This window comes from Protopterus annectens, chromosome 4.part1, assembly GCF_019279795.1.
Source record: "Protopterus annectens isolate FY-2018-M chromosome 4.part1, PAN1.0, whole genome shotgun sequence".
NCBI classification, from domain to species: Eukaryota; Metazoa; Chordata; order Ceratodontiformes; family Protopteridae; genus Protopterus; species Protopterus annectens.
This window is the reverse complement of record NC_056734.1, coordinates 364837916-364857674: the sequence shown is the minus strand read 5'-3', so window position 1 is coordinate 364857674 and position 19759 is coordinate 364837916. Positions and strand designations below refer to the sequence as shown.

The 19759-nt window shown below is 39.5% G+C and overlaps 1 protein-coding gene across 1 annotated transcript in view; it reads right to left on the bottom strand.

Moving 5' to 3' along the window:
- CCDC39 (coiled-coil domain containing 39) overlaps positions 1 to 19759 on the bottom strand; it is a 1972012-nt gene that overhangs the window by 699075 nt on the left and 1253178 nt on the right. Inside the window, exon 12 of the mRNA XM_044070181.1 lies at positions 18160 to 18297. Within this exon, the coding sequence (XP_043926116.1) occupies positions 18160 to 18297 (138 nt within the window). The remainder of the gene's footprint in view (positions 1 to 18159; positions 18298 to 19759) is intronic.

Sequence of the window (19759 nt, the reverse complement as noted above, 5' to 3'; positions counted from 1 at the left end):
ACAGCTACCACTGCTTTCTTCCAGGATGCTGATACTTCTCCTCCTCTTAATATACTGTTAAACAAAACCTTCCAAATCTTTATCAGGTTTTCCCTCCTAGCTTCCAAACTTCCACAGAAATACAACCTACTCCTGGGGACTTTCCTGTGGATTAGTTATACATCACATTTTTTATCTCAACTCTTCCTATCCTAACTGTTAGTAATTGAGTCTCGTCTACCTCTAACCTTGGCATATTTAATTCTTCCATAAACATTTCTATTTGTAGCTTTTGTTGATTTCCATATTTCTCTGCTTTATACATACTTTCACAGATTTTCTGAAATATTTCTAATACCTCTTCAGGATCTCTTGTTATAGGCTCCCTAAGCTTAGCAACAGCCCTTTTTACTTTCTGTTGCCTGAGTCGTTCTGCTAAAAGTTTTGTGTGCTAGAGTTATTCTTAAAAACAGTTACTTAATAGTAATCTTTCTAATCTCATGCATATTATCAAGGTAATTCCTTTTTTTTTCTGTTTAGCACTGTGCAGTTGCTCCTGTTCTTGTTCTGTGAGACTCCCCCTATTCTGCAATACTTTAACATTTATGAATCCCTCTAAATAATCATTGTTACTTCTTAACCATATCTCCCTTTCTTTTATTTCCACCCTATTTTAAACTCCACTTTAATTTTATCCCACTCACTAGCTATACTTTCCCACTCACTAGATATACTTTCAGAAGAAATTTCTATCTTCTCTAATAGCTTCTGAATAATTTCCACTACCCATTCCTTAAATTCTTCTCTTTTCAAAAGATAGGTGGGAAAGCACCAGTGTCTCATTTTTATTTCATTACTCTGTTTTTATTTTAGTTATTATTGGCAAAGGATCTGAAAGAGTTATTGGCTGTGTATAATGATCTTCAATTAAATGCACACATTCCTGTGAAATGGAAATTCTGTCTAGCCTAATCGAGTTTTTGCATCTTGAGCAAGAATATGTACATTCACAACAAACTCCTACTACTGAATTCACATCTTCCTTGCCAAATATTTTCATAAATTTCTTCAAAAATCTACCCCCCTTTGTTATGTTTTCCCTTCTGCTCCCCCAAATACATCTTCACTGCTGCAAATCAAGTTCCAGTCCTGCTGCAAATCAAGTTCCAGTCCCCATATACAAGTAATATTCCTTGCTGAAAGCTCATTATTTCTCCCAGAATTTTGTTAAGCTCCATTATAGGAGTTTTAAGAGGAACATAAATGCAGGCCAGTATAATCCTCCTCCCTTGCCAGTAGCCCCTTAGTATTATAAATCTACCATTATTATCTATTTATCCTCTTCTATCTCTATTGGAGCTCCTCTTGCAATTAAGATTATTACTCCTCTTTTCACTTGTCCCAGGTATTTCTCTGAATAACCATCATGACAACCTTTCTTTATCAAATTCACATGTTCATTCCTTTCCATGTGTGTCTCCTGTAGCATAGCTATTTGTACTCTACATCTTTTAATACAGTTCACTACTCTTTCTTTTATATATTTATCTGTAAGACCATTGTCATTTAAAGACATTACAGAAAGCATCATTATGTAAAAAACTGATTTTTCCCACTTTTTATGTGTAACAGCTTTTTTGTTAAATGTCTAGTTCAAGCTTTTGTGTTCCATGTATGCACTGTTTGGCAGGTTGATCTTTTATACAGATGTTTCTTGTCACATCCATTTGAGCCTATGTCACATCTTACAAAACATAAAAAACAACAAACACAACCCCAATACCTCCATAAAACATATTAACTTAATACTAACACACAAAGCTACCCTCCTAACAGAAACAAGTGTCCAAAACTGACAGCCACACTCACAGACTAGTTAATCTAAAAGAAAGGTTATCCATGCTAATACGCATGGTACAGCCCTTGCTTCTACTAAGTCCTGCCTGATTTTGTATTATCCTTATGGCTCTCCCAGCTGGGAAAACATCTGAATGCTTTCAGAAAACATACTGTCCTAGCCATTTCTCTTTATCAGATTGTTTCCTTGGAGACATAATGACCAGGTCCAGGGCTGTTACTAAGTATAACAATGTGAGGTACTGCTTGCTATGCCAGGAGAAGCAGGGCAGTGGATGTGTAACATATGCCACATAGCTAGCTGGAGTTTTGTAAAGAGTTATATGTTGTTTGTACAAACATCAAACTGATTTGTACAAATGCTTGTGTAGAAAAATGTATTTTTTAAGTTGCTTGTGCTAATAATGTGTTGACAGTGTGTCATGATGGACAGAAAATAAATATGCATGTATGTCAGACTGTACTTATATAACTGAATAAATGTACATATATTGTGACAGAGGATGCTGGAGGAGAGGAGGTTAGTCTCAAACCAGCTGACTTTGAGAAATAGTCTGAAATTAAATTGCCTGGTGGGCCATGGAGATTGTGTGTTGCAGTTCTGACTGCAGCCAGAAACAAAGTGTCTGTAAAAACAAGAACTAGGAATCTTGCTGTATTTGTCTCTAGCAGTGAACTAATTGCTACCCTGGAAGGATGGAGGTGTTGAAATGATTGTGTGGCTTCTGGATGCTGTGCCACATCTTAGCAAGGCTCTATCTGTGTGTATGGTAACACATATTTGTGAGATTCTGGTTCAGTTTCTAGTAAAGGGGGGTGGTGTGGGAGCCAGACTTCTTCATATATGTGATGTCATTCTGTAATCCAGCACTGAAGTGATTGACGTCTGACATAAAAGGATCACTCACCCACTTCATCTTGCCTTGCGTTCATGAGTAGCCAGGGAACAGTAATTCTTTAGATCAGTCAGGAAAATATAGTAAGATTAGTTAAGTACTGTGTTTCTGTATCTGTGTGAATCTATTCATCTATTCATCTATGTTATTTTTAATGTTTCCTGTGACTGAAACCCTGTGTTTATTGTAAATTGATATTTAGTATTTTCATGTTCTTTTTTTATTATATATATTTAAACTTTTCATTGTGGCTGGTCTTTTAGAGAATATTTTAACCTTTGAGAATACTTATATTTATTTGGTGATACTATGGCCACTCCTGAAAGCCTTGCTGTTTGGTCAACATTACCATTTGTATTAATATTAACTTCACTCAGTATAGGTACCCTTGTAACAGTCTTAGAGTAGGTGGCTTTGGAGTGTCCTGGTGGCAGTAACTACCCATAGTTTGATCAGAGGGGTATAGCTAATAGATCTGTGCCATTCTTTCCCAGATGTGTGTGCATGTGAGTGTAAAAATCAAATCTCAAAGAGTGTGTATGTCAGCTACTTGGAGCAGGGACACACAGCACTGGTTTCACAGTGAGATTGGTGGAGGACTTGGCCTGGGACACTTGGCTGAGGACTCAACAATATAGCTGTGCCAGTGGGGAGACTTACTGGGGACCTGGAGAGAGACAGAGAGAAAAACCCAGATCCCGGACTGAGTGTGTTCCCTATGTGATCTTAACGGAAATTGTGCTTGGTGCAGAGAGCTGCATCTGAAAATACTGTGTGTATCTATTTTTCTTCCAAGTGAATGTCCCTCAGTGGTGTCAGTGATGAGAATTTAGGCTCCTTGATTACTGGCCCAGAGGAGGGATGTCACACTAAACATACATTTATTTGCTAGAAAAAAAGCTTTATAATATTCAGTGTTCTTTTTCATTTACTTGCTTTCTCTTAAAACATGTTACTAGGTCAAGCTAAGGGCCTGGATACAGTCATTCTCCTCTGCAAAAATGAAAAAAGTACATACAATTTTCTTTCATCATGCTCTTTTGACCAGACATTTCTTTTTTTACACTGCAGTGCCTACATTTCTTAAAACTGAACAAGGAGAAAGAGAGAAGAAGGGAGAAAGAAAAAAAAAACAGGGGCACCTGTTTCATTAGTTTAACTTACAGTTAACTTTCTCCCTCCTCTTCTCCTCTCCTATATATTTTTGTGAACATTAATGACATGAAGTAGGGCATGTGCTTTAGAGTCTCCCTCAATTTTAAGAAGTCCAAAAAATCCAGTACATCCAGATTTTCTTGTTCTATCATGTTTCACAAATGTAAATATTGCTTTGTAATACCACATTTGTCAATTTCTAAGTTACTGGTTTTATTCATGTTCATCTCCATCTCCCAAATCTTCTCTTGGCTTCATTTTTAATGTACTATTGATTCTTCTAGATACTTTTGTGCTTTTTTCCACTCTCAAAAACATTTCCTATTGAAACTTTGGAAAAGGTTTTACTGGCACAAACTCTCTGTGGTCTTATCACCAGAAGAACAAGAAGCAGAATCTCCTGTTTCACAGCTCACTTTTTAGTTGGACAAACATTTGTCTTTCCTCCTTAGCATGTACTGTATCAAAAAAATGATTTTGTCCCTCCAGGAAAGAATATTCTGAAGATTGCTGGGTACAGCAGTTTGAATCTCATGCCTGTTTCCCGACATTCCCTGAATAGTGGAATAAATGTTGTCCTCTTATGCCTAGTTTACAGTGAGTAATCATTCTCTACAAACACTCTGCTATCTCCTACCTTTAGTACTTTGCCCTTCTGCCACAGTTTTTTCAGAGTCAACCCCTTCTGCTTGTAGGATTGCATCTTTACCATTAAAGGTCTAGGTTGCATTCTCATAGCCAGGTTTGGAGCATACACATATGCCCTTTCAATTACTGACTCCTGCTGTGGAATACCAGTCCAATTGCGTATATGTACTTTCATAAACTTCCTCTCTGGTTCAGCAGAAAATCTCAGGTTTTCCCTAAGTGCTCTGTCCTCTAATTCTATTATTTTTTTGAAACATCTCTTCTTGAGCAGTCTCATATTCAGCCAGCCTTTTCTTCATTCCGACATCTGATTTTTGCAGTTTTATCACCTCATTTGAATAGATGTTTAAAGCTTCTTCCATTTTTTCCAGTCTTTTGTTATTTGAGTTGGTATACTCCATCTGTGTTTTTTTTAATCAGGTCTGTGTGTAGTTGTCTTACTTATACTTTCTTCTAGGTTATTGGAAGTCAGGTCTGGAGCTTGTACTGTTTTTTGCTGAAAAGCTGCAGTATTCTTCTCAGTCAGAGTTTTTCTCACCTTTGCAGCTGATTTTCTTTCAGGTCTACTGAATTTCTTTTTTCCTGGCATCCAGGCAGTGCACTTACTAGGCAGTTACTGAAATTTACCCAAAAATACAAGTTCATTGGCTTTCTCTGCTGAGTTTCTTTTTTTCACACTGGGAGAGCTAGAATTAAGCTGTTACTCAATGTGCAGCCATCTTGGAAGTCTCTAAAAGACAAGTTTTGACACAAAGCCCTTCAGAAATTTCCTTCCAGCAGAGAGAGAGGGAGGTTGAGCCATAAAAGAACAATGCTAGGAACAGCAAAATATAAATGTCCACATCCTGGCATAAAACAAAAACAAGGGGAGTGTAGAGAGGGGTGGCTGCCACAGCAGTGAGCATTCAAACATCTACTGTTATGGTAAGTTTTACTTACACAACTGCACTGTGTTCATAATATTGGTCACTGCTACAGTAGCCTTAGCTGTATGGGTAGATTATTTTAGCTAACTACATTTTGGAGGTGGAAGGAGAAAAATCTGGGGGCCACTGGATAATTGTCCTAGCAAGCCTTGGTCTGGACCTACAGAAATAATTAAACTTACAGTGCTTTGTAAAAGTATGTACAGAAGACCAAGTAGCAGCTTCTAAAAGCCAACCCTTTCCAAAAAGCATAGGTGAAGCCAAGGCCCTGGCAAAGTGGACCTTGACTCTACCTGGAATTGTTTTGTTATGGTGATTATAACAAAAAGTAACAGCCTTAGACAGACATTTGTAATAGTCTGTTTTGACATAGGCTGCCCCTTCTTACCTTTACAAGTAATGAGTAACTGATCCAAAGACCTGAAAGATTTAGTTCTGTCAAGATAGTAGCTGTGTTGACAGTAGACATTCAAGAAATTGAATATCCTTTCTTTCTCATTTTAGCTTCTGGAGAGAAAAGACAGAGATGGACAGTTTGGTTTAAAGTAAACCTGGATACTACTTTACGCATACAAGAAGGATTAGCTTTCAAAGAAACCCTGTCCCTATGGAAAATAAGACAGGGTTGACTCACCATGAGAGCCTGCAACTTAGATACCATTTGAACAGGGGTCAGAGTAATCAGTAAAACTGTTTTCCATGTTAAGAACCTCAAGTTTGCCAGATTAGCTGGTTTAAATGGAGCAAGTGTTAGCTTCTCTAACACAAAATTAAAATCTCAAGGAGAGGCCACCAATATTCATGGAAACTTCTTATGTTAAACTCCTTTCAAAAACATTTTTACATGAGACAACACTGAAAGTGGAGGGAGGACCCATGAGCAGAGATGCTGAAATGGCCAATAAATGAACCTTGATAAGGGAATAAGTAAGGCCATAGGAGAGTAACTCACACAAATATTGTAAAAGCAGAGAACAACTAGCCCTGAATGGGTGCTAGTTATGTTGTTATCACCACCTAGAAAACCTTTTCCATTTGCTAATTTTTGATTTTTTAGCAGTAGGCTTTCTTGCCTCCATTAGTACCTGCTGTATATCCTCAGTAAACAGGTACCTAAAAGGAATAAAGACCAATCATCCAGGCAGTCAGTTGAAGTTGTTTGATGTTGGGGTGTGTCAAACACCCCTGTTTTTGTGTCAGTAGGTCAAGTCTGTGAGGAAGTTTGAGGCAACTGCCCCTGGCAATTTCCAAAAGAAGGGAGAACCACGGTTGCCTAGGCCAAATGGAAGTCACCAGAATGATTTTGGGAGATTCCTTCTGAATCTTCAGAAGCACTGTGGATATTAGTGGGAAGGGTGGAAAAATTCCTGTCCAAAGAAAAGAAAAGGGATCTGTCTTCCTGGTCTTCTTGCATGGAGTCCTGGAAAATAATCTTGCCAGTTAATTGTTCAGAGAGGAGGCAAAGAGGTATACTTGAGGAACTTCCCCCAGATGGTTCAAATTTTGGAAGATTCCCTGATCTAGCATCCATTTGTGAGGGTCTGTCCAGGTCCTGCTCAGCTTGTTTGTCACACAATTTTGTTCTGACAAAATGTAAGATGCCTGTAGTGTGAGACTGTGCAGTGAAGCTATTTCCAAAGCTAACATGGCTAGTCTGCACAAGGGGTACAAACTGGTTCTTCCTTAACTGCTGATGTACCACACAACTGTGGTATTGTCTACAATGACTTGAAGAGGTCCCAGGGACCTAAGATGGTTCAGTGAGCAGAGTTCCTTGATGAAGACGAGCATCTCCTTGATATTTATGTGCTTGCTTCTATCCTTGGCATCCCAAACCCCCTAGATTTTCATCCCTCCAGATCTATCCATTTGTGGTGACTGACTGCTTTGGATCAGAGAGGAAGAAGGGGAGACATAGATATAAGGTGTTGTCTGCAACAAAAGATCACTCTTCTGACAAACCCCCTCACTAGGATTTGAAAAGATAAAGGGTGTTGATGCTGGTTCCAAAGAGAGTTCGGATACCACTATACCTTCCTCATGTGGAGTCTTGCCAGGGGTATCATGACAATCATAGATGCTATGAGACCAATAGTCTTGAGGCATTCCCCTGCAGTGACTGAAGTCTGAGGGGAAAACCTTAGACAGGTCTAGATAAATATCTATTTTTTTTCCTGCAGAAGAAGACCTCTTTGAACCAAGGTATCTAGCTGACATCCTGTGTTAAGGAGTCAAGACTTTTGAATGTTCTCCTCTAATCTCAGCAGATCTCTCACCCAAGAGAGAGAGTGAGAGAGAGAGAGAGAGATATGGAGACTGTTGAGACTTTGAAAAAGACTAGGCAAAAGTAAACAAGCCATCTAAATATGGAAAAAAATCTGGATACTCTGTAGCCTGCAATGAGCTATAATTAGAACTAGTCATCGGAACTAGTCACTTTGTGAACACTCTTGGTGCAATGGATAGTCCAAGGGTAAGGCAAAGAATGGATAATGTGATCTGGACACACAAAACCTTGGGAAATGTCTGAAGACTAGATGAATAGGAACGTAATGACCAGCCATCTCTTAAGTCTAATGTTACCATGAAACTAAAAAGATGAAGAGGAGGCAACAGATTGTGAAATTACATCATTTTGAATTTGGGAACCATCACCAACAGGTTTAGGAAAGAAAGATGCAGAACTGGTCTACAAGAATTTTCTTTTTTTGGCCTTAGGATCATCCTTGAATAAAAATCATTCCCCACGTGGGAAGGAGGAAACGATTCTATCACTACTTGGGACAGCATGTGATGAAGAACTGGTAGAAACAAAAATAGTCTGATCTGTAGGATGAGAATGACCCCCCTGGAAAGGAGGAATTTCCTCCCACTGGCATTTATAAAACCTGATGAATGATTTTCAGAAGCCATTTATCTAAAACAATTTGTTGTGATTCAGACTCTCTTGAAGAAAAATGGGACCATGGTAAGAGGGGTTTCACAAGGCCACTTGAAAAGTCATTCAGACTTGTTGGACTGTTCTTGGGTTCGGGAGGTTTTACTCTTCTTTTAGGAGCCCTCTTACCATTTCTTCTTAAACGTCTTTTTACCTATAGTTTGTTGAGACTACTTATTCTTTTTAACAAACTTGGATGAAGAAATAGAAAAATCCCTTGGAAAATTTGCAAAAGGAGGCCTGAATATCTTAAGAGATTCCTGGATCAGGTTGCATCTTTTAGCACACTTTTTATCGCCTCTGCAGCAGATGACTTAAATACTAAATCTCTATCCAAGGGGGAACATAAAATCTCAATTTTAACACCATCTGGTACATTCTGAGAATGCAGCTATGTAAACCTTCTCACAACAGTACTGGTGGTCATAGCCCTGGAAAAAGTATCAACAGTCATACACACAATGTAAACAATGAGTAGTGACCTGTGCAATAGAATACATTTTATTTAAAGCAAATTGTTTCTCACAAGAATAAACAGCAGATAAAACATTCCTCATACTTTCAAAATTTTCCAGAGCCTGACAATTTAAAATTCTGAAAAATCAAACCTGCAGAAGTATACACTTTTCCCCATCCTTATCAGAAAGAATAAGACTGAAATTAACTAAGTACTTAACAGCAGTCAGATCAAATAAAGCTATATATGCTGGGTCAGGTTTGGGAACAGTGTATAAAATTTAGAAGACTGAGGAACTTTATACATCCTATCTGAATTTTTAGGGGCAGCTTGCTGATTATCAAGAAAATTGCAGGCAGTAACAGAACAGGAGGAATGGGTGTAGGTTTTGGAAAATCCTTCTGTAACAGCTCATAATATTTTCTGAGGGGCTGAGAAACCTTACTGTTCTCACACTGAAAACATTGGCATATTCTAGCAATAGTCTCAGAGAAAGAGAAATCCCCACAGGAAGAATCAGAAACTGAGCTCTCCTCTGAGTCTGAATCGGAAATTGGAGGAAAAAACCCTGAGTCTAATCCTGTATCTTCATGATCAGATTCAGAATCTTTAATCTTTTCAGGAAAAGAAGAATCCCTCTTTCTTTTACCAGGAAGTACTTTACAAGAAGGATCAATAACTTGAAATAAACCATGAGCCAGACCCAGTAAACTACTCTTATCCAAAGTAAAATGAGGAGGCGTAGATACATACTTTTTTTTTTCTTTTTGACAAGAAAATAGCATCAGCCACGTTACTAATGCAGCAGCAGCTTCCCTAGGTATGGACACAGTATTTTAACACAACAGGGAAACCTTCCCTGCTCTCTCTCCCAGGACAGACAAGACTGGCTCTCCTTTGCCCACTGAGGGGGATCCCAAATGTCGCACAGGATGTGGCTAACCCCCAGTCCATAGTAGCTGTAGGTGCTACACCAGAGGGATCTGGGGTAAAATCCTGAGGTATAACAAATGGCCAGATCAAAGTCAATCATCTGTGATGAGGCAAATTGCTATCCTGCTGGGGTGGCAAAGGCTATATTTGTTTATTTTTTCCTTTTTGTGGCTGAAAGAAGGACCAACCATGAGACTGGCAGTCTGCTCCATGGTCAAGCCAAAAACGGTGCCTCTTTTCCAGGAAAGACAAGCAGAAATTGCTGATAAACACTACAAATTCACAAAAGTTACTTTTTTTCAGAAAAAAACACAGTAAAAAGCACTTTAAAACACTACACCAAACCCATAAAAGTAAAATAAACAATTGTTCCACAGAAAAAAATGTTTTCAGTTACTTGACACCATGTTTAAACTGACACAAAAAATGAGTGCACTATTTAAAATCATGTTACAGTCTCGAAGCAGTCCATTAAAACACAACACTCCAGCCTTTAAAATAACTTTCTTACAGAGGAAAGTAATAAAACCTCAACAAAATTTAAAAAAATGGAAGTTTTTTTTTCTCCAAAGGGAACTCATCTGCCCAGCAAAGGAAAGCACAAGCTGACCAGTGATCCTTGAAATTCTCAGAGGATGTACCCTTCGGTGGCAATACAGTTCTGAAGGGCTTTATTTATTTATTTTTACAGCCAAACTTGTCTTTTAGTCAGTTCAGCTCAAGCTGCCTGGCAGTTTGGGTGTGTGGAAGGTGTCTTGAAGCATTGGAAGCTGGGCAGCTGTTACATTCTTGGCAAGATATAACACCATATAGCTAAGGCTACTGCAGCAGTAATCAATGTGATGAACATCTGAAGTCAAGTTATCATGAAGTGTACACTAGCATTTAAGTTAAAATGCTGTTCCTACCCTGTAAAACTCTTCCCTATCATTAAAACGTACCTGCACAACTAAAAGTTCTCAAAAGCAGTAAACATTTACCACAAAATTAGCCCTAAATATTTTAAAATAAGCAGTGTTCTAAAAATGGTGGTTATTGACAGAAAACTTCCACTATTGCAAAAAACAAACAAAAAAGTTATGTACTTACCATAATGCTCCATCTGTACTGCCCATTTTCATTCTTCCTGAACTGTTGGGTTTGGATCTGATTCTTGGATCTGACTCGGACGTTACTTTAGCTCGTGGGCACCAAAAAACTCTCAAGCTTCTTCCTTACTCATAACGCACCAACCGCTAACATACCCCAGAGCCTGTTTGCTGGTTTACCTAAAGAAGGCCATACTAATATATATTTTTCATCAGTAGAAACTGTATCTGTAGCTCAATATGAGGGACAGTGGTGTCCTTATATGCTCTTGTTCTTTCTGAAATCATCTGAGAAAAAGGTTAAGGGTTGGTGGGTAGGAAGTTGAGAAAGGATAAAAATGGACAACAGAAATGGAACTTTATGGTAAGTAGATAACTTTTTTATCTGAATTTGTCAATTTTCATTCTATCTTCAGCTGAGTCCCCAGCTACCTAAATTCCCGGGTGGATTCTAAGGAAGGATATTCCTGAGCACACTTGAGCCAAAGGCTGCTCTTCCCCATGAAAGCAGATCCAGTTTGTAATGAGTAATAAAGGTATGAGGATTAGTCCAAGTTGCAGCTGCACATATGTCACCCATGGACATTCTAGAGAGAAACAATGAAGTACTAGCCATGGACCTAGTTGAATGGCTCTTAAAGGTCTTAGTAAGGATAGTCCCAATTTGCTGTAGATAAAAGATATGCAAACCATCAGCCATCTGGCTAGAGTTATCTTTGCAACTTATTTGCTCAATTTAGAATCTGCAAAGGAAACAAATAATTGAATCTGTCTTCCTAATTTCTTTTGTTCAATGTAAGTAAAAATGTAATTGCCTGTGGGCATCCAATAATTGAAACATATATTCACCTTTGTTCATAAATTCAGCAATGAAGACTGGCAGATTAATGGACTTGTTAATACTGCATTCCAATGCCAGCTAAGGAAGCACAGAAGGGTTGGTATGTAAGGGTACACTATCCTTAAGAAAAATCAAGTAGGGTGGTTTAGAGGACAATGCTTGAAGCTCTGAAATTCTTCTAGCGGAGGTAATGGCCATTAGAAAAAATAGTTTTCCAGGTCAGAAATTTAAGATCACATTTTGCTGCTGGTTCAAAGGGGGAATGAATTAAGGCTTGCAGTACCAGATTTAAATTCCATGGTGGAATGGGGTCTTTATATGGAGGTGTCAGCAGGAGAGTGCCTCTCAAAAAAGCCTTACAAACCTTAAATGAAGCCAAAGAAGCATTGTCAAATCCAATATGAAAGTTGGAAACTGCTGCTGATTTGAACTCTAATTGTTAAGGAGCTAGCTCCCTCATTAAAATTGTTGCAAAAAACTCAAGAACACTGTACAGGAGCTGAGAAGGGGTCAATGCATTTCTGAGGTGCCCAAAACCAACCTTTCATTTACTTCTGTAAAGTTTTCTTGTAGAAGCCTTATGGGAAGACAAAAGTATATGATGGACAGGGGAGGAGAGCATCGGTTGTCTGGCTATTAAAGGAATTGGAGAAACCATACTGTTAGCTTGAGGTTTGAGATATCAAGGTGAATCATTTCTGTTGAGTGAGACAGGAGGTCTGCAATCGGATCCAGAATCCAAGGCGGGTAACAGAGATGAGGACAAAGAAAGGGGAACCAAATCTTTCAAGGCCAGTAAGGTGCATTAAGGACTGCTTTGCTCTTCAACTGGGTGGCTATCTGCAGAAATTTTGGAATTAGGGGAGTTGGTAGGTAAGCAAAGAGGAGACCAGGGGGGCCAATCGTGGAGTAGAGCATCTCTTGGTGATTCCCCCAGTGGGACTTGTTGTTTAGGGGAGCATGCAAAAAGACTGCAGCAAGGCTGGCCCCATTGGCAGAAAATCATTTTTGCACTTTCATGTTGAGAGACCACTCGTTAGGTAGTAAAATGGACCTGCTTAGTTTGTCTGCTATCACGCTGGACTTCCCCGGAATGTGCATTGCTATCAGTAAATGGTTGGAAGAGATCACCATTGCCACACTCTGAGGGCTTCTTGACACAAGGGGAAAGAGCTGGCTCCACCTTGTCTGTTTATGTACCAGACTACTGACATGTTGTCTGTCTGTATTGCAATTGCCCTAAAAAGGAGAGAGTCTTTTGGAAGGCCGGCAACACTAAGAGCACCACTCTCATTTCCAGGACTTTGATATGTGTATTGGCCTCTTCAGGGGAACAAGTGCCTTGGGCTGTCTTTCTGAGGAAGTGACCCCCCCCCCCAATCTGGGAGACGTCCATGGTCATTACAGCCTTTGGCTGAAGGACCATGAAAGGGCAGCTTTGTAGAACTTGCTTTGATTGAATCCACACCAAAGGTATCTCTTGCATGTCTGAGTGATTCTTATTTGGGCTGACATGCATGGATAAAGAATCAACTATTGTGTTGTTAATGTACATTGAAGAATTCTCATATCAAATCTTGCCGAGGAACTAAAATTATGGTCGCAAACATTGACCCCAAAGCTTAAATAATCAAATGGGCTGAAATTGTGGTACTGTTATTTATTTTTCTGACCTGGAACCTGATAGTCTGCACTCTTGAAAGAGAAAGAGAAACTGTCAATGAAACCATGTTGAAAACCACTCCTATGAATTCCAATGTTTGAGACAGATGTAACTGAGACTTGTAATTTATGGTCATCTCCAGATTATTAGTAGATGCCTGGTTGGGGTGGTAATGAACCAGTAGTCTAAGTATGGAAACACTTGGAATCCCTGCGGTCTCAAGTGAGCTGCTACCACTACCATGCATTTGGTGAACATCCTGGGGGCTGTGGTGAGGCCAAAGGACAATGTTCTGAACTGGCAGTGACTGGCTCCCTGCTGGAAGCATAAATACCTTCTACATTGTCTGTTCATTTTTATGTGTTAGTATGCATCTTGAAGGTCTATCAAGCACAACCAGTCATCCTTGCATAGAAAAGGCAGAATGGACTGAACCGTGACCATCTAAAACTTTGTGTGTCAAACTGCTTTGTTCAGTATGATGAGATCCAGAATTCATCTCCAGTCCCCTGTGTTCTTTGGCACTGCATACAATCTTCAGTAAGCTTTGGATTCTATCTGGTCTGGTGGGACCTGTTGGATGACTGTTTTTTTCTAGCAGCTTTTGTATTTCTAGTGCTGCTGCTTTCCTCTGGGTGGAACATCAGGAGTTTTGCATACAGGTGACAGTGGTAGGGAAAGGGTAATTATATAACCTCTGGAAATAATCCTCTGCACCCATGCATCTGTATCTGTTGTTATATCTAGCCAGGGTCTGTGTTGCAGGGATAAATGACCCCCAACTGCCTCCAGACGTGGACAACATGGCCTCCTTTCAAGAGTGCTGGTAGCATTTATCAGAGAAGGAATCTCTGGACCCCTGGTTCAGGGGGCCTTCGCTGATGTGTGGGTACCGTCATCCATTTGAGCTTCCTCCCCTGCCCCTCGAGGGAACAATCTCCATGTGGATCTTGTAAAGGACTCTGGGTCTTCCTGAACCACATTTTTTGACCTCTTGGTGATTCCTAGAGAATGATCTTTCAGGAGTCGAAAAACATACACCCACTGCAGAGAGGGTGTTTCCATCTTGTTCACACCTGGCAACTGTGTCTCTAACTTTAGGGCAAACAACAAACTGCCATCAAAATGGTGCATTGATGTACGAGGACTTGAAGGGCTCTTCAAAATCACACAAGCACATCTAGGCATGCCTCCTAAGGGAAATTCCTGAACCCGCTGCCCTTGAGGCACCTTTAGCTGCATGTGAGATAAGCCTCATGGACAAATTGGAAATAGACTGAAGGGTAGCCAACTGAGAGGCCACAGAAGTCTGAGTCTTGGCAGTATTGGTCCCAGAAAAGAATTCCAACAGTTCCTTTATCAAATCCCTCTGTAGTATCATAAAGTGAGCCAGGTAGTTTAGAGACCTATGGGCAAAACTCACTGAAGCATGTGTATACTTCCCAAATCTATCTAATGCCCTAGACTCCCTGTTAAGGGGATGGACAGGGGAACTTTGCTCAGCAAGTTCCTTCTCTGTGGCCATCACCATGACCATAGCATCTAAGGGCACCCCCTTGTTCCAGTATTCCCTACTACAGGTGGAGCCAGAATCTGAGCCAGTCTTTTGGGGATTGGCTCAGCTGAGTCAGGCTCCTTCCATGCCACCTAGAGATCAAGTCAATGAGCTCAACCATGGCGGAATAACCCAGGAGGTAGATGGGCCATCTCCAAAGGCTCCCAAGTAATACTGATTCTTTTGGGGAAGGGTTATGGGAGGACCAACCAACCCTCTGTTTAAGGATCTGAATAATAACTCCAAATGAGACATCTTCAGGTGGTGATCTTGGGGACCCCTCTCCTTCATCGAAATCAGTATCTTGGGTGACTGACTCCTGAGGGGAGTAAGTGTCTGCTCTTGCACTTCCTCTTCCTATGGACATACTTCACCAGAGCATCCCACTAAATATCAGAAATAATTGTAAAACTCTGCTGGGTAGCCTGGGGACTGTGAGCTGGCTGTCCCTGTGGTGCAGAATGACGTGACTGAAGCTGCCGAGACATCTGGGATCCAAAGGGAAGCTCCGAGGGAGTAAATCTATTCATCCTACCAGAGCAGAGAACACCCTCTTCACTACCTCAAAGGCAGATCACTCCGGGGAGAAGGAACACAATGGAGCCAAGAAGCCAGGCTTTGGGCCCATCGGTTCTCTTTGCCCTGAAGGCAATCTACCTGAGGCAGAAGTCACTGCCAAGCTGTCCAGTGCTGAGGCTCCGAGGGGCAGAGATGGCTCTGAAAACTTTGGAGTCAACTCTAATGCCTCAGGCCTGACAGGAGCACTTTGGCTCTGAGATTCATCTGGCTGCAAGGGCATCTGAGCCGCTGCACTCAGAGATAGCTTCGCATCCAGAGATGAGCATATCTTCAGATCCAAACCAGACAGACCTTGAAGGCTCAGATCCATGGGCTCAGAAACAAGTGGCTGAATCAAAGAAGGAGCTGAAATCTGCACAGTGGTAGGAGGAAGGGCTTCCTGACTCAAAGAGGTAGGAGCTGTGAGAACTCTCATCTGTACTTGTGCCGAGAGGAATCTCCTCATCATTCTGTCCACATCAGGTTCTGTCAAACTTCTGGAAGAACGAGAGGCAGCTAGGGAAGGAGACTTAGAGTGCTGTTGTTCCAAAAAGGCAGAAGGTACTCTGGTAGGTACTGGATCCAAACTGACAGCAGTCGGACCACAGCGGCCTTCAGATCCAATTTATGCTTCTTCTTAGGTAGCTCTGAGGAAGATGAAGTTGAGGATCCATAAGGTTTAGGAGACTTAGTGGAAAGCTCTTTTAATTTCAGGTTGGGGGATTGAGCCCCAGCAATAGCTTCTGAGAAGGAAGTAGGATGCAACCCCTTCAATATAAGTTTATTTTTTTGTCTGCAATAGCACATGGATTAAAATGTTTGCAAATGGCACAATCAACTTGAAGGTGGTCCGGACCCAAACAATATACACAAGGTGTGGGTGTCGGACAAGGACAATTTGTGTCCGGATTTTTGACACTTCTTAAATCCCAAAGGGTCTTTTTCTAACATCCTTACACACAATATCAGCACATTAAATAAAAAAGAAAGAGTTTTTATATTTTATGTATATATATATATATATATATATATATGTGTGTGTGTGTGTGTGTGTGTGTGTGTGTGTGTGTATATATATATATATATATATATATTTTTATTTATATATATATATATATATATATATATATACACACACACACACACACACACACACACACACACACACACACACAAACACACACACACACACACACACACACACACACAAACACACACACAAACACACAAAGAAGAAAATATAGAGAGAGATACCAACAATGGTATCAAGAATTACACTAAGAGTGTAAAAAGAAGAATGGAAATGGACAATACCAACTATGGTAATAAAGAACTAGACGAAGTGTAATGAAAAAGGAGAATAAACTATTAATAAGTCTGAAAAAGATAAAATTAAAACACATCATACTTTGAAATGATCACTCGAAAGCTCAAGACGACCACATTTAATCACGAAAGCGACAAACAAGATCTGTAGTATGTTAAGGGTTGGTGCATTATTGGTTAGGTAGGACCTCAAGAGTTTTTTTGTGACCATGAGCTAAAGTAACAGCCGAGTCGGATCTGAGGATTGGATCCAAGCCCAACAGTTGGGGATAGAATGAAAATTGACAACATCAGATACAGTCGTTTTCTTAAGGGGAAATACAGCTTTTCATCAGCAAATAAAATATATAAATATCTTCTTAAAAGCACAATCATTTCTGTGTGGAGGGGGTCCCCTATGAAGACTTATTTGCCAGAAATGAAGATTGCTGCTCTTATGAAGCATCAGATCTGCTTCTTCTCAAGACAGCAAGAGTGTGTTGAAATTCTCTACACTCTGACTCCTGGTTTCCTTCAAGGGGCTAGCCAATCAGCAATCAGAGTGTAGGTGTAGGTACAGAAGAGAGCTACAGCTTTGTGAAGATGGCTGGTTGCTGTATCCTGGGCAGGATATAACCTATGTAGCCAAAGTATACCTCAGCAGGCAGAATGATGAACATCTTTAGTGTCCTGAAACAGCTGTCTATATTGATTAATAACTGTTTCCCATTCCTGCTTCCATTATTATTACTAACAGATCTTCTGTTGAGGGGCTGATAATTGTGAACCAGAACATTTTGGAAGAACGTCCTAGAAAGTAACACTGAGTGCCAGAGAACTGAATGTTTAAATGTAAAAGAATGTCTACCAGGAATTGCAGAGAGAATGTGTTGGTTTCTATATAAATGATGATGGCAATAAAAATAATGGGAAGACAAACATAAGACGAGTGAACCAGAAAGCGAATCTTTTGATAAAAACAATACAGACTGCTAGTACAATGAGATGCAAGAGTGAATACTACCTAGGATTTTAAGAACAAATGGAGAGTTGGAAGGACTACCTCACATATTCCCACCTTTAAAATGGTGGATTACATCATATCTATTACTCTAGCATGCTGTAGGGGAGGGGGGAGCGTCAGTAACTTGTTGTAAACTACTTCCGAGTAGACTATCAGAGTACCGCCTGGTGACTGGATGTTTATTTTTATTACATGGCAACTGGGACTGCTTTGAATAAGTTGTCTATAAATTACCTACTAAAAACCAAGCATCAGTTAAAAATAATCTGTGACATTCCTTTATAACTTTTTATAATAAAATGTAACAAATGAGCTAAATGTTTATCAAATTCTTACCTGTTTAGCACTTCTGATTTTCTTGAATTCTTTTTCAGACATATCATTGAAAAGTGTAAGTTCTTCTATTTTACTTGTCAGATCACTTTTTTCCTGCACAGTTTTGTCAAAACCTTTCTTAATGTAGCGGACATCATCCTAAGAAATGTAAACAGACATTCAAAAATTTTAATGCATCTGATACTTATTTGCACAAGAATACAGAGCCAGAAATTATCATTTCTATATGGTTTCTACGCTAGGTTATTTTAAACAATTGTCATATTATACGAATATGCTATTGACATCTGCAGTTGATTTATTTATTTATTTGAATTTGTTTAGTGGGATAGAGTACTAATCAATTCTAACTAATTTGTGTCTCAGCCTGGGGAACAAAAATGGATTCCAATTTAACCAAACTGTCATTTAGTATGTTTTTCGAGAACATATATACAAAATGCTAATAGTAATAACAACAATAATAATAATAAAAAATAGTAATAATAATCTCTCTCTCTCTTCATCTTAGACTTAGATAGCTGGTTATTTATTACTCAGCATGCCATATCACTACTAAAAATAAACAGGTCTTCCACTAAAAACATTTATTTTCAGTCCATCTTTTCCATTCCATGCTAACATAAATTATATTACTTTTTACAAAGAAACACCCTTTCAATACAGTGTACCAGTCAAGGTACAGTTCTGTTTTCTCAGGAAGATCTGCGGTGGTGGTGCTGCAGTAGCGTTGTCACCTCACAGTACGACGTTGTCCTGTTCGATTCTCAGCTAGAGCGTCTTCTGTGTGGAGACATGCGTGAATGGGCATACCTTCGTTGAAGGTTGTGCGTCAGGGCCGGCAACTCGGCACGTAAAAATCTACTGCCAATCATTAGCGGACCGGAGTTCCGCTGTGGCGACCCCTAACTGGGAAAAGCCGAAAGACAGAACAACAACAATAACATCAAAAATTGTTTTAATTGTCTACTAAAAACACCCAAGGCCCACTGTTATGACACTCTTTCCCCAAATGAACAGTGAACAGTTCATAGGAGAAGTTAGAAAAGACAAAGACAAACATAGCAGCCACATACCTTAAAAAGCATTAGCACACTTAAAAATGTCAGCAGCTTGATAATTTATTTTAAAGGAATAATGCTTAATGAATTTCTGGATCATCTTTCATGAAACAATGTGATAAAATTACTTCTAGATGAACAATGCAAGGCTATAGCCAAAAATGTAGAATGTTTGTGGTACTTGGTAAACAATTTTGTCTTAACAAAATATACCAAAGGACACACTAAAGGGATATCCATTTTAGAATCCAGACTGACCAGACCACTTGTTTCAATGTAAAATAAATAAATAGAAATCCTGTATCTTTTTGGTGCATTCAACATTGGAGGATAGTGCCTTCTCTTGCTGTAGGAGCAATGGTCTGTGCAATATATTAGAAAAGTTACACTTTGATTAATATAACAATCTGAAACTACTTTCAAAATAAATTAAATATTACTTATGATCAATTCTTTAGGAAAAGGATCCTCATCTACTATAAAGTTCTGTAATTCACTTATCTTGATGCAAAGACACCAGCACATAACTTAATGTAAAC